Source organism: Pollachius pollachius, assembly GCF_949987615.1.
Source record: "Pollachius pollachius genome assembly, chromosome: 5".
Lineage (NCBI taxonomy): Eukaryota > Metazoa > Chordata > Actinopteri > Gadiformes > Gadidae > Pollachius > Pollachius pollachius.
The window spans coordinates 8,959,534-8,975,005 of NC_136938.1; the positions used below are offsets into that span (position 1 = coordinate 8,959,534).

The following is a 15,472-nucleotide window of genomic DNA, read 5'->3' on the forward strand; positions in this document are numbered from 1 at the left end:
AATGCGTGTCTCCAATATTGGAGGGGACACGTCCCCTCCGTCCCCCCCGGTTCCTACGCCCTTGCTCAAGACTCTAGCATTTCTTTCCAATTTTAATGGAGCTAGGCGATCACTAGGATCATTATGAGAGGGGGCCACATCCAAGATATATCACTGCATATATTATTAACGATCTGTAAAAAGATTTCCCGCGTCATGACTCTTTTTCTATTTTCATTGGAAGGGTTACTTAGGATATTGTTGAAGGAGATGGTTGGCCTGGTTTGCATTGGCCTATCAAGTACCTATTGGAGGAGAGGAGTGGGTGACCTGGTAGGTGAGGATGATGTAGAAAGTGTGTATGATTTGTGTGTGTGTGTGTGTGTGTGTGTGTGTGTGCGCGCGCGCGTGCGTGTGCGTGTGAGTGTGTGTGTGATGAATAAGGTCACTTACTAGTAAGCCTTTGCCATTAAACCTGGATCTTTATTTTAATTGCAAGGACAGCCCCCATTCTCCCTCTATTAAGGCCCCTTATGGGCTTTCCTCGATCATACCATCGTATAAATCCCATTGAAGATATAACATTCCGTGAGCACCTTGAACCAGAGACTGATCATTAACCTAGTGGCATGCTTATCATTCTCGTCTTACTTTGTAGCCTACTGCTGACGCCTTTCGCCGATTGGTTTCCAACTCAACCCAGAGGACTGGCCCACTAGATTTCAGGCACGGCAAGCGCTGCTACAGACTTTAGAAGACGTAGGAGATTGTCTCTCACCTTTCGTCATAAGAAGCTTGGAGCTGCTGGCGGATTTAGCAGGATCTGCCCTTTGATTCGTCCACTCAGCTGACTTAGCCTACCTTAACGCTTAAACAAATCAGCCGGGAAACCGACGAGGGAAAGCGCAACCTTAGTTTGAAACGCAAATAGAATAGCACGGCAACTATACAACTGCAGAAGACAAAGAAAAAGTAACAAAGATAAGAAAGAAGAAGAAAGTCTCGTTGGATCGCTCGGGGTGTTTGCGTGTGCGTGGTTGCTTCTGCTGCAGCCAGTTCTCCTCACCCTCTCGGCCGTGGTTGAGCGTCTGTCCGCCGTGTAGGTGCTGATCTCACACCGCTGTCCTGTCGTGGGAGGTCCGCTGTCTTTTTTTTACTTTGCCGTGAGACAAACGCCCGAAGATTCAACGAAAACTTTTTTCGAGCCTTTCGGATATAATACTTCGATGAAAACGTGGGCTAAAGCCGTTCTCCCGAGGACGAGGAGTCGAAGAAGGACTTTACGAACCTTCACCGCCGGCGACGATGTCGGACAACTCTACTGAATGGACTGACAACAACACCCGGATAGTTGTTGCGTTGGCCCACAACAGCTATAATTTTCCGGCTCTCATATTCGGGATATTACTGACAATAGTTATCACTGGCGGAAATGTGCTCGTATGTGTTAGTGTGTATTTGGAAAAAGCGTTGAAAACGACAACAAACTATTTTATAGTCAGTTTGGCATTTGCCGACCTACTTCTGGCCATTCTCGTTTTGCCACTTTTTGTTTATACACAGGTAAGCTCTGACCTCCTTGACTTTTCGGCCAATTATATTATTATTATTCTTTATATGTTTCTCTACATGATGCCGTGTCCTGGCTACAACCTTACCAAATACAATAAAGATGTTATTAATAAGGTTATCTTTTTTGTTTGAGGATAGGGTTTGGGTTAGAACAAATATGGTGTCATTCCGACCTATTGCCTAGGATCAAATGTGCATGGGATTAACGACATCAAATCCATCAAACAAGTTAATAATACAAAACCTTGGAAAGAACACACCGTTCAGCTCTGTATCAGCTTGACGTGCTCAATGCCGCAACACTGGTAAAGGTCAGCCATTTCTTTAACTGGGGATTGTTTATGGATTACATGGACCTTTAAGGAAATGTTGTATTATCAGAAAACGTAATTGAATAAAGATAGAAAGATGAATAGATGTACATATATGCATATATTATATACATAGACAAATACTGTCGTGCAAGTATACAGATGAAAACCTGCGCAAAGAGAAGATCAGTCAGCTAGGGACATATTGTGTCTTCCCTTGGACACTTTGACCTATTACAAGCTGAAGAGGAATGTAATGTTCCCGTTCCAGATTAACAGCAAACAACTTGGTGACATGAATGTGTGTGTATTTGCTGTCTATCTCCAGTTTCAGGGTGGAGTGTGGACCTTGAACATGGTGGTGTGTGATGGGCTGATGACCATGGATGTGATGCTTTGCACTGCATCCATATTTAACCTCTGTGCCATCAGTGTGGACAGGTCTGTGCTCCTCCACACCTAAAGCCTGCCAGTGTGCTAGGAAACCCTTACAAGAAGTCCATGTATTTCAGATGAAACTTTGGATAAATTAGATTAGTTGTCGACCCTTCCTGCATATATATATATATATATATAAGCAGGAAGGGTCGACAACTGATGTAATTTATCCAAAGTTTCATTTGCGGTGCGTTCACAAGTTGTACTGCTAGACCCGGTTTCAGCATGTCGTCCCAAGTTCCGACAGGCTGTGACCATCTCTTTGATTACCACTCAGCGTTGCGTTCCATGTGTTTATGGGGTAAAACATAACACTCTGTGTTCCCTCCCAGGTTCATCGCCGTGTCCATACCCCTGAACTACAACCGTAAACACGTGGACCACCGTCAGATCGTGCTGCTGTCCGCCACCTGGCTCCTGGCCCTGGCCGTGGCGTCCCCCGTCATGTTCGGCATCAACCGCGTGCCCCGGCGCGATCCCAGCGAGTGCAAGCTGGAGGACGACAACTACGTCATCTACTCCTCCGTCTGCTCCTTCTTCATCCCCTGCCCCATCATGCTGCTGCTCTACTTCGGCATGTTCCGGGGGCTGCGGCGCTGGGAGGAGTCCCGCAAGGCCAAGCTCAAGACCAGCATCGAGGTGTGCCGGAAGCTGCAGCACGCCGCCGCCGCCGTCAACGCCGGCAGCGTGGCGGGCACCCACGGCAACGGGCCGACCATCAGGGGCACCATCCCCGGCCCGCTCCCCATGCCCCTGCCGCGCATCATCGAGCGGGACCTGGCCCAGACGCGGCTGGAGGAGATGGAGGACTCCATGGAGCCGGAGATCCCTTACCCGCGGCAGTACCGGGAGAACTCTGTCCCGACCCTGACCTACCACCACCAGCACAGGAAGAAGAGGGCCAAGATCAATGGGCGCGAGCGGAAGGCCATGAGGGTCCTCCCAGTTGTGGTGGGTAAGTGGCCTCCCCCTCTCTCTCCCGCCTCCCCCCTGAGCCGTTGGGAGTTCAGCGGGTCCCCCGTTAGAGGAGGACCATGTCACTTTGGGAGTTGGTCATCGTAGACTTAGGCGTCTTCTTCTGTGGTGAGGATGTAGACGCTTTAAGACTGTTAAAGGGAGCTATTGGGAACTATAGGGAACTATAGAGAGATACAGGGAGCTATAGGGAGCTATAGGGAGCTATAGAGAGCTATAGAGAGATATAGGGATCTATAGGGAGCTATAGAGAGATATAGGGAGCTATAGGGAGCTATAGGGAGCTATAGAGAGCTATAGGGAGCTATAGGGAGCTATAGAGAGATATAGGGAGCTATAGGGAGCTATAGGGAGCTATAGAGAGCTATAGGGAGCTATAGAGAGCTATAGGGAGCTATAGGGAGCTATAGGGAGCTATAAGGAGCTATAGGGAGCTATAGAGAGATATAGAGAGCTATAGGGAGCTATAGGGAGCTATAGAGAGCTATAGGGAGCTATAGAGAGATATAGGGAGATATAGGGAGCTATAGGGAGCTATAGGGAGCTATAGGGAACAATAGGGAACATTAGGTTACAGCCTGGATCCAAGCCCTTTGAATGAGGACCAGGTATCAATCCACCGGTTTCAAGGTTCTGGAAATATGGTTTATTCTACCCTACAGGCGACAGCTGATATTTATTAGCTTGTTGATGAAGTGTATACGGGGTCTGTAACATGGTATTTGTGTAAACCTGGAAGGTATATCTAAAGTAATTGCATTGACTGAAATCCTTCGGGCTTGTTCCCTGTATAGCTAGTATCAGCCATTTTTAACCTTTATGAATGAATGCCTGGTGTCTGACTATGGACTGCTGCTTGCTGGTGAATGTATTGCAGCTATTAATGGCTGCAAAGTTTTCATACATTAAATTCCAAAAGAATCAAATCCCTGAAGGAATGGACTCTGGAATTAGTTTGAGTATTCAGAAATTACAATTTATCAAGATCCACCAGAAATTGATTATTCCATACAGAGTGTGGGTATGGCTGTTTGTTACTTATTAGTAGGAGGTGAGTCACATGATCTGTTAGCCTATTATAACGACTTTTTGTCTCCATATAAATCTTGTTTTAGTGGTAGACTGTTACACAAGAGAAAAGGCAGACCTGAGTGCTAGCAAGGAGACAAAAAAGAAAATAAGCAAGAAGGAATTATTAAAAGAAAGGCTACACTGTTGGAAAAAGATTGTTTCTCTATTGTTTCAAAGTTAAAAACCTGGCTGGCTGCCTCAGTGATTTACAATTCCACAGTTGAGCCCTTTGATTTGTTAATTCTCAACAGAACAATAAATAGAGCTTGCTTATCAATCTAGGTTGCTTTTGTATTTGGTTGTTATGTATGGGGTCATTTTTATGGCATTATGTGTGTGTATGTAAAACAATTGCGTATGGTAAAAAGTTGGAGTAGTGCCGTGAAACTCTTAGCGTACATTTTTACCACTTAGTCTACGAGTGAACTTATTTATTTTTTTGGTAGTATTGTTGCAGCAAGTCAATTGATACTCATAAAATACTTTGTGTCTTGACCAATTTGCTCAGTCTCTCCTATTAGTTGAAAAGGAATGATATCATTAGCCGGATTATCCGTCAATCAAACATATCTGAAAAGCGAGCTAGAAATGATGGAGCAAAGTAGTGGTAACTTTACACGTTAAGACTGCAAATAAGTCTGTCAATTAAATAGTTACTTGATTGAATAACAGTGGCTTGCTTTTTAACTCTAGTCATATCTTCGTGCATTTCTATCTCGCTTTCCAGATATGTTTGATTGACAGATAATCCAGTCAATGACATCCTTCATTTTAAACTAGTGGGGGGGGGACTAAGGTGATTGGTTAAGACATGTTTGACAGATAAACTACCAAATAATATCATTCCTTTTCATATAGTGGAGGAGACTAAGAAAATTGGTCAGGACCGCACAAAGTTGATCCATTTTACGAGGACAAGTCAAACCACTGCAACATTACTGACAAAAAGAGTTTGAAAAAAAAATAGCTAAAAGAAAAAAAGTTCTGCGCTTATAGGTTAAGCGTATTGTAAACTGGTGTGGGGCTGGAAAAAAACGATTGTGAGTAGAGTTTTAGGGCAAAGTAGAATTTTAGGGCACAACTCCTTTCTTTTAGCTATACAAAATATGTTTACAAGTACACAATTGTTTTACAACCTTAATGCATTAAAATAAGCCCATACTGTTGTGAAGTAATGATATGGGAGTCATTAAAACAGACTAATAGTCTTAATTTGGTAACCGAGTAAGCACGTTTCGTCTGGCACTTTCATATATGTGCCCTAGTTTTCCGCCCTAATGAAGAAAGATATTCACAGTGACATTAATGTTAACAAGTAGAGTAAACAAAACAAAAATAATTATAAAGGAGAGGAGACCCTAAAGTCCCCGTCTGAGTGTATGGTATGTGTGTGTAGTAAATGTGTGTGAACCAACAATAGACTGTAATCATATTTAGTTAGCCTCACTACCTTCTTATCATTGTAAGCAAGGAGAGGCACCAGCATTGAATGAATTGAGCTTTATAGATGAGCTGAGATTTATGGGTGAGCTGAGATGCATATAGATAAGAAATGGCCGTAAAATGACTGTCTAGCCCAACCGGCTACGCTTTTATCTTTGTTTACTTAGGTAGAATATGCATGTTGACACACATTATTTGCTTTCATTCTTATACCCCAAGCCATCCCCCTACCCCAATTGAACTGAAAAAACAAGGATCATTCTCTCTTATTTTGACCCATGGTGACGTGAGAGTGTACTGTGAAAGTTGGAAGCTGTGAAAGCGTCACTTTTGGCTGGGGCTCCGGTGAACTAACGTCATTATCGTTTAAAGCCCTAAATCCAATTATTATGCAACAGTTGTTCCTGAGCACCTCCATTCCTTCCTCCAGAGACTGGCCAACAGATTCAGGTTGGCTCCGCGTGGGTCTATTGACACACTTGACCCACAATTAATATAAATTAATTTAAAAGCGGTAACTAAACACATAGAAAGCGACAGGTTATTTCAGACAGTGGTTTTAATTAACAGCATTTATATAAACCCACTTAGGATGTTTAGCTTTTTTTGGGCATTGCACTGTGTCAAGGTTTAGTCTGAACTGACAGGACGAATTAAGTCCCAGCTGCAAATGCTTTTAGTGTGCTGCGGGAACCCTCAACGAAGAATATATTACCTATATTTCATCTGCCACGAATAGAGAGTAAAGTAAATAATAAGACTCACTCTGGACTACAGGACTAATCCACCCCCTCAAAAAAATATGGCAGTTTCCAAAGTCCCTTATTCAAGACATTGTTTCTCAAGCATAACAGTCGGATCACTTGACGTTTGTTGGTGAGACAATATTTTAATAAGTGACCACGGATGCCCTAAATCCGTCTTATGCATAAGGATGAGGGCAGCCTGTGCCACTGACAACAGGCTTGTGGTGATTATGCAAAGTCTGCGCAATCTCCCTGAAAGAGAGACCATGCAGTCTATCTACCTCCTACAGCATGGCTAATAAATCATATTACGCATTATATCAGTAACACAGGATGACACTTGAAGGAAATTACTGCAGTTTCCCTGTGATCTAGTGTCATGGGTATACCACACATATGCCTGGTAATAAATTTGCCTCTGAGCTGAAAAAATACTTTCTATAGACCAACACAAAAGAGCAAATTTCAGTTTATAACTCGAGTATGTACATTGTGTACATTGTTAAGTCATAAAGAAATGACAATAGCAGTAGTAAAAGTGTTTTGGTCATTGTTTAGTAATTAAACCTGAAAGTATTCGTCATTATGTGTTGATGTTGTTTTATTTGAAACTGCCACAGTGTTTCTAATGCCAGATGTGGCAAAACAACGTTTTGATCAGCCTAGGATACGGTATATTTACGTTTATGTAGGATTTTAACTTACTACAACTCTCTTGACTACTCTTGTAATGGTGGGGTGCAAAGAATCCCATGATGCATTCTGTTGTTCAGACGCTATTGTCAACTCTACCTCTTATCTTGTCAGCGAGATGGGACCAACCGAGGGTTGTTGTTATAATATAAATTATGATATACTATTGAATATGTCAACTGTAATTATTCGGTGAATATATGAATAGCATATCCATACGCATAATTCTTTGGTGGAATCAGAACTGCTTCCCCTGATAGTCATGCCCAACCCTCCCCTAGATACCTTAATTAGACAACTATACAGGATATGCAGTTAATATACAACTGCAATGTTTTTTGACATGCTTTGTTTTTTGAGATGTTGTTGCCAGTTGGGATGGGGACTATTTTGTCAAATGTTTTTCACAACAAAATAACTGCATTATCCATTATAGGTGCATTAAAAAAACAGAAACCCAATACTGAATACTTGTGAGTTGTGACTAGTGTCTGCCGAACTGATAGCCATCTGTTTGGAGTGGAACATTTTCCATGTAGACATCTATCCTGAGGGCTAAAAGGCCAGCACACCTGGCGTCAGAGTGGTAATGGGAAACTGTCTGGTTTTTGTGTCCTGTGTGCACAATTCGATTATATGAGTCCTGGTGGTGTACCAAAAGAAAGTGAACCAGAAATACAGATTGTATTGTAAAAGATTCAACCTTTTATTCAAATAGGGATGTGATTTGGTTGTTTTTCACACACATTACTCTGTTGTTGCCCACAGTATTTTTTTATTTATCTATTTTCACTTTTCAGCTCGAAAATGTCCCCAGCGAGGAAATCCAGATGACCACAGTAGACTTACAACCTTCTTCTGCTCTCTTAATGTCCCCATGCAGGCTGCTTCCTCTTCTGCTGGACCCCCTTCTTTGTGGTGCACACCACCCGTGCCGTATGCTCCACATGTGACATTCCCGCTAGTCTGATGGACATCGTCACGTGGCTGGGCTACGTGAACAGCGCGCTCAACCCCATCATCTACACCATCTTCAACACAGAGTTCAGGAAGTTCTTTAAGAAGTTCCTGCATGGCTTTTGCTGCCATAAGATCTCCCTCTTCCGTGGCTGATGGAAAGGTTGCCGGGATGCTGATGACCCGCGCCCCGCGGTTATGTCCGTCGACCACCACGAATGGGATTTATGATTTGATGCTTGAATCGGCCCTGTGGTTGGTTCACGGTGGATATATGGTGATGTAGGATCTGTGCCCTTGGAGGGCCCAAGGGATGTCAGATCTCGTTGGAAAGGGCTTAGTCGAAGCTGCCCCGTGAAACATTGGCCAAGAAAGGAAAGTCTTTAGGGGTCTATCTGTAATGTTTCTCAGTTCTGAATATTCTTGAAGTGTATTCTGTAATGTTTACATTTAGCTTCGTCCCTGGGTGGAAGAAACTAGAATTACGCGGTTCTTGCAATGCATATTTGATTTTATAATATATATAATGTATGATATATATATATGTATATATACATATATATATTTAAAAAATGCATGTATTCAATTGTATATTGTAGTTATATGCCTTAAATTTGAGTAATATATTTAAGTCCTCTAAGATATAACACACACACACACACACACACACACACACACAAACTCACTCTCCCCCACATGCACACAAACAGACAAACACGCACACGTACACAATAATTAAATACATGTGTTATAGAAATCTTTGTACAGATTTTATTACTGCAATATGTTCCTTTTCATAATGTTGTTGTAGAGAACAACAGCAGTGTGCATTTGTTCTGGTGTTAAGTGTGCTTGTGAATGTACCAGCCCTGTACTGGCTTTAAGGGTAGAATAATGGACCCACTTTTGGCCTCGTAATTGTCATAAAGGACAATGTCTACCATTCAGTTTTATTATATCCTGAAGGTCTTGGATATTTAATGTGTAATGCAAATCAATAGGCCAAAACAGCATAGATTATATGATGTCCTATGTAAAGTACATTTGCATGTAAAGGCAAGGTAACTTCGGATTGATAAAGTCTCGAAGGCTACAGTTACACTTGTTGCTTCAACGTGACTTATGCACCAATCTGGATTCACAAAAGCTGCATTAAGCTAACATTTTGGGCGGCTACACTGTCGTAAGCGTGGATGGTAGTCACTCCTAAAAACCTGTACATGAATACTTAAAATGACTTGCAAACCCCTATCAGTTTTCATAGGTCATTGGCATATTCTCCTAATTGGGGTCGGAGGTGAAAGCCACTTAGGCTAATGAGTGGCTGCCCACTAACTGATTGAAATCGTCTGCTCTCTCCTAGGCAAGTTTTAACATGTAGTTCAATGTAAAAGTGTAGATATTGTGAGCCAAAACAGTGCTGGCCAGTCATAGGCCTACACCTAGAGCCTATAGGTAATATCATAACAGTAAGGGGACATACATCACAAATGACCTACATATATCCCATTTACTCTCTCTGGACATCCAAATACCATCATGTGACACCATGTTGCCTCCCCACGACACGGGTGACCTGACCCACTCCCTGTAATACGATTAATAAACCTGCCTGTCAATAATCAGCTCCACACAGCCGCTCCTTTCTACGGACAGACTGCGTTTCACAGACAATAATCAATGGCTACATTGTTTCGTGTCATTTTATGTTCGTGTCTTAGCCCAAAGGATCACTTGCAACACGAAAAACAAACAACTCCTGTCATACGTCTTCATGTTTCTCAGGAGATCCGAAATACAGTTCCGACCCAGAGAGCTTGAATGCAGAAGGCAGAGCTGAAATGACAATTGTAACTGCGGCCAAAATCCTGTGCTAGTGGTTTACAAATGTTTGTGATCATCCTACAAGTCTGGGTCTGTGTGTTTGTAAGTTAATGAGTTGCGTGTATACATTTTGTGATATTACAGTACCTTGCCTGCTAAGAACTGTTGGGTTACTGACAGTGCCTATAATGTATGCCATATCCACGTTTTATGTGGAAAGCTTTCTATTAAAGATCCACATCTTTTCAACCGTTACCTAAGTGTCACTAATGTTCGATTGGCCTAACTAAAATGGCAGGAATTTGATAAGCCTCTTACGGCCAATGGGATTTATGCGACTCGGGCCGGGCTGGCTGTCTGCTGTTTTTAGCATTAGCTATTTGATGTGCAAGGACACCTCCCATGAGGCAGATATGTAATGAATATATTCGATTGAACTTGAAATGGATTTATATTTTATGGAACCATCATTGAGATAAATTGACTGTATTAAATCGAGTATGTTTAAGTACTTTTCACAGTTGGTAGCACCGTTTAAAATGCTATTAAGGCAGACACCCTGAGGGTAATCTAGGCCTCCTGAAGAAATAATGGGGAGGAGGGCAATTGAAATTCTTGCAAACATGAACATAATATTGCTTACATTGCCATTGGGACTCTGTAGACCCGCAAATTATTAAACGAAGACAAGACTGAGACTTTAATCAAGCAGCAGTTGATTTGATTAGTTGATTCTGTTTAAGGTTGATAAATTGTTCAATCGAATGACAGATACAACACACTAAAGGGCAGGGTCTCTCATTTCAAATGTGGCCATCGGTGCAGAACGCCGTAGCAGAACACTGGAACAACATACAACCAAGGCAACCACAGGCATTCATACAAAATCAATTAGATTATGTATAGATTTTAATATAATTTAAAATCATTATATAGTGTCAAACTAGCAGTAGTAGAGTTGTAAGTCAGCTAAATTGAAAAGCCTGGAAATACATTGTAATATATATATATATATATATATATATATATATATATATATATATATATATATATATATATATATATATATATATATTGATCAATAGCCAATGTTCATTCTTCCCAAAATAATGATATAAACGGAGTGATACATTTAACGGCATCCGAGAAGTGTAGACATTTGCAAGGATAAAATGGAAAGGAAAGTCTACCAATCAAGTCCACATTGAATAAACGTCTTTCCCTCCCTGATGGCTGTTTGAGGCCAGCCGAGGGAACACCTGCACTCATTAATAGCAGCAGCAGCAGCAGCGTACACGGTTCTAAAAATACACACACAAATAGTGAGGTGAAGGAGCACATGGGTCAAAAACACACCCTTCGATTTAGTGTGTGTTGTCTTTAGGCTGCCGTCTCTCTCTGGGTAGTATAGCAGTAGGAACAGCCCAATCAGCCAGTGAGAGTTCCTTAAGCCACTGGCCAGTATGGGTTTCCCACAGAGTAGAGAAGAGGTCAGTGAGTCAGGGAGAGATTTGGACCAGCCCGGTAAGCTGCATCCCATAACGAACCCTCTTCTGGCTATACATCAATCACATTAAAGTATCCATACGGTAATGGACATCCCCAGGACCAGTTGTACTTTGGTGCCTTTGTTAAAACAACAGAGGTATGTGGGCCATGCTTTATATACATTACTTTTTGCCTCCCAGGACCAGAGGTACTTTGGTATCTCCTGGAGGTGGAGGTATGTGGGGCATATTTTATTAGGGCATGAGCTAATGGGCTCAGAGTTGGAGTCCAGCGTGAGCGATTGGTTCGAGTCCCAAAGGGGCTCTCGACTAGCTGGTGCTCGAGTTGTTTCTATTCTTCGGTCTGAGATTCACCCTGTAAATAAAAAACAAACTGCGTTACTTGATGTAGGGAGGGCCATATTTAGTTTAAAAAAAAAATATATGAATGCGATATACTATTATATTACATATAATATGTATAGTATATATATATACCGTATATATCATTGCATATACAGTACAACCAAATTGTACTGTAGAGGCAATGGCATTGGATATTACATTCATATTTGACCACAATGTGTTGTAGTGTCAGTGGGTGACTTAAAAGGCACTTATCATTTTTTAAATAATAATAAATAAGTATATGTGTAATATGTATAAATTATAATAATAAACCATTTGGTAGAAGGTCTCATCCAAAGAGTCAATATCCTGAATACCCCGAAACTTGTGACAGCTGGTATGGCACTGTTATTTGCCCTACAAACTGAGGTACACAGAACTAGGTCAATATATTATCACTAGTTAGCCGTCTTGCTTATCCATTAGCTATTGCTAGTACAAAAGTGTTGACATATCCCTATCACCTATTGTGAAAAATATATGAAAAGAATATCTGTTCTGGAAAGAAAAAAACTGTGAATAACTAACTTTTGTAGCACACTGTGCCATAAGAGCTTCCAACTCCTGAGTCCAGCCGATAGCCTCGGCCAGCGCCCCCACCCCAGTGACCACATCCCCCAGCTGAGTCACATCGTTGGGCCGCAGCGAGCCCCATGTGAAGGGCCCGACAGAATCCCTATTGATGAGCAGGCGAGGAACCGAGCTGCGCACTGCTCCGGCTAGACTCGCAAAGGGCTCCACCTAGTGTGGACAAAGAAGTACTACAGTAATTCAAGATAACAAATAGTATATATTATTGCAATTTTTGGATTGTTTTTACAGAATAAGATTTGGAGACGGATTATATTATGTCACCAATTTTTATTATTAAAATAATATAAATAAAGATGCTATTCAATGGTTTCAACGAGTGAAAGTTGTTTATACCTCCAGAGATGTTCCCATAATAATGAGAAGGTCGGCCAGTGGGAAGTCTCTGATGTACTTGAAGAAATTATTTGGGAGTTCCTCTCCAAAAAATACTATGTCAGGCTTCACCACGCCTTTGCATGTGGGGCACTTGGGGACTGTCCCCTTCATCACATCTGACTACCAGGAGAAATGACAAGAGCGGAAAGGAAATCCAAATCCATGAAAGGGAGTATAATGCACACATTTGCAAGATACATTATAAGTCCAGTCAAGTAGTATCACAGAGAATTAGAATCCATCACACAGTTCAAAAAGGCATACAAACTGTTACCCCTCAATACCTACACTTGCAAACACTGACTGTTTATAGACCACTGTCGGTGTTCAGTCTGTTGTTTATGTGATTGTCCTATGTCTGACGTGCTATGTTACTGTTATGTGCTGTATGTGCATGTGATGTGTGATGTGCCTTGTTCTTGTTACATTTAATATGTACTGCAGAACAGGAACCTGCTGGAAATTATATTGAGTGAGGCCCGTTTTAAATTGTAACTTTGATACCTTTAATACTTTCCTGCATAATAAAAAATAAATAAAAATCATGAGTCAGTAATATAGGGTTGTGACTCACGCGAAGGTCCTGGCCCTCATAGGTCCTTCTGCAGACGGTGCATGTGGCGGTGGCAAACGTACCGTGGGCCTCCACCAGCCTCTCAGGGGGGATACCGGCCACTGCATGTGAACACCCAACAACATAAGTCTATGGCCACCAACCTGCACTGGTGGTTATATAGGCACTTGCAAGTAATTACACAACATGTATTAGTACTGTCTTTAACAATAAATGCAAAAACAAAATAAATCAATTTACATCTTTCCAAGCCGTCGATATTCTGTGTGTACATCCGGAGAAGTTGACCTTTGTCTTGAAGTAGACGCACAAAATAGTGTGTGAGATTGGGCTGGTAGTTCCCTGGATAGAGCTCCTTGGCCAGGGCGAAGAAGGGCCGTGGGTTGTGATGGAAATAGTTGATCTCGAATATGGCCTCTGCATAAGGCAGGTCATACCGCTGGAGGTTGTCATAGAGACCACTCCCTGGGGATCTGTGCAGTGAAGAAAACATTTGGGATGCCACACGGGTTAAAGCTTGAGGGAATACTCGTATTTATCAAGTACCAAGATGCTTAAGTTATGTATCAGGGCTAAATGTCTTAAGAGTTTGAAAGAACACAAACCCATTTTACCCTATTTCATGAAGTGGGTGGTGGTGGTGGTGGTTGGTGGGGGGGGGGGGGGGGGTAGATTTTGACCATAATATTTGTTATGCTCAAAATCTCAAAAATAAATCATATATATATACAGGGTGCGATTTGTGAAAAAACCAGAGGGGGGGATAATTTTGAGAAACATTTTAAAATGTTTCAAAATGAAGACGGACCCTGTGTATTTTGGTTGTTAATTATTACGATGTAATGGTGAAAATACTTTGGGTGGGGGGGATAATTTTTATCCCCACGGAGGATAAAAATAATTCAGCAGAGGGTAGGACGTGTAAACCAGAGGGGGGGATAATCCCCACCATCCCCACCATCCCCACCGGCAAATCGCACCCTGTATATATATATATATATATATATATATATATATATATATATATATATATATATATATATATATATATATATATATATATATTTATATATATATTTAAAAAAAAGAGTTTGAAAGAACACTTGTATAAAGATCGAGCTGCCGGGTGCACGCTACCTGAAATCTGGAATGCCGCTCGGAGTGCTGATCCCAGCCCCGGCCATAACCACTATTCTATTGAAGCTTTTCTCCTGTATTCTCCTAGCGATGTCCTCTAGCGTCTGCTGTTTGACGTCTGCACCGCCGCCGCCCCGGGACAAAAGTCCCCGGAGGACATTCCACCCGGGACTGTTCAGACAGTGGAGGAAACAAGACGGCTGCAGGAGTACGTATGCCATAGTGTAATCAGGCCGTTTTCTTCATCCTATGAAATCTGAACGTTCAGACATCCACTTGAGGAATCCACGGCTGAGTGGCAGCCAAGCCTATATATTCTGGCTTGCAATGCGGGGCAGGCTAAAGAGTGTCCTGAACAATACATATTAGACTATATAATGTATGTGAATGATAGACAAACATAAGCAAGCAAAATAACCCCATTTATACATGTGAAACATATGCATAGTTTGAGGTTGCATAGCATGGACCTACTGTAAAGCATGCTGTCAACAGAACAAATACTGAACTACCTATATCTATTTACCTGAAAAGACCTTGCTTGAGTGCAGCTGAACCTTGCAATTTAGATGTATTCTTCAGCCCATAACTTGTGGAGCAGAGATTGTGAACTGTGAATAACAAACAGAATAACTCTTTAACAACTTTAGTCAAAGTAATGTTTAATCTGAAAATGCGCACTGATTCAATGAGGACCTGACCTTTTACAGAGAAAACACCAATTCTTCTGGAACTTGGAGTGCGATATAAACAAACTCTACAACCAAATGGTGATCTCAACGACAAATAGCTGATTAAATAAGCCATTATTGAGTGACAAGAGCAGTTTCGACCACTGGCAGTCAAGTCAACCCAGTCAACATTGGCTGCACAATGACAGTCTATGTT

The 15,472-nt window shown here is 41.7% G+C and overlaps 2 protein-coding genes across 2 annotated transcripts; one reads left to right on the top strand and one right to left on the bottom strand.

Annotated features, from left to right (window-relative positions):
* Positions 1-1,284: 1,284 nt before the first annotated feature.
* LOC307075853 (D(4) dopamine receptor-like) lies at positions 1,285-8,341 on the top strand (the record flags this gene model as incomplete). Its single annotated transcript, XM_079736572.1, has 4 exons — positions 1,285-1,542; positions 2,191-2,303; positions 2,633-3,255; positions 8,112-8,341. 4 exons carry the CDS (start codon positions 1,285-1,287, stop codon positions 8,339-8,341), a joined length of 1,224 nt encoding a protein of 407 aa, XP_079592698.1.
* Positions 8,342-11,567: 3,226 nt separating this feature from the next.
* Positions 11,568-15,411, bottom strand: sirt3 (sirtuin 3). The gene is made up of 8 exons (XM_079736400.1): positions 15,286-15,411; positions 15,111-15,195; positions 14,585-14,755; positions 13,688-13,920; positions 13,448-13,548; positions 12,832-12,993; positions 12,433-12,645; positions 11,568-11,872 (listed from the first exon to the last, which is right to left on the bottom strand). The coding sequence occupies exons 1-8, from the start codon at positions 15,389-15,391 to the stop codon at positions 11,849-11,851; spliced, it is 1,095 nt and encodes a 364-aa protein (XP_079592526.1). The 5' UTR covers positions 15,392-15,411; the 3' UTR covers positions 11,568-11,848.
* Positions 15,412-15,472: the final 61 nt, after the last annotated feature.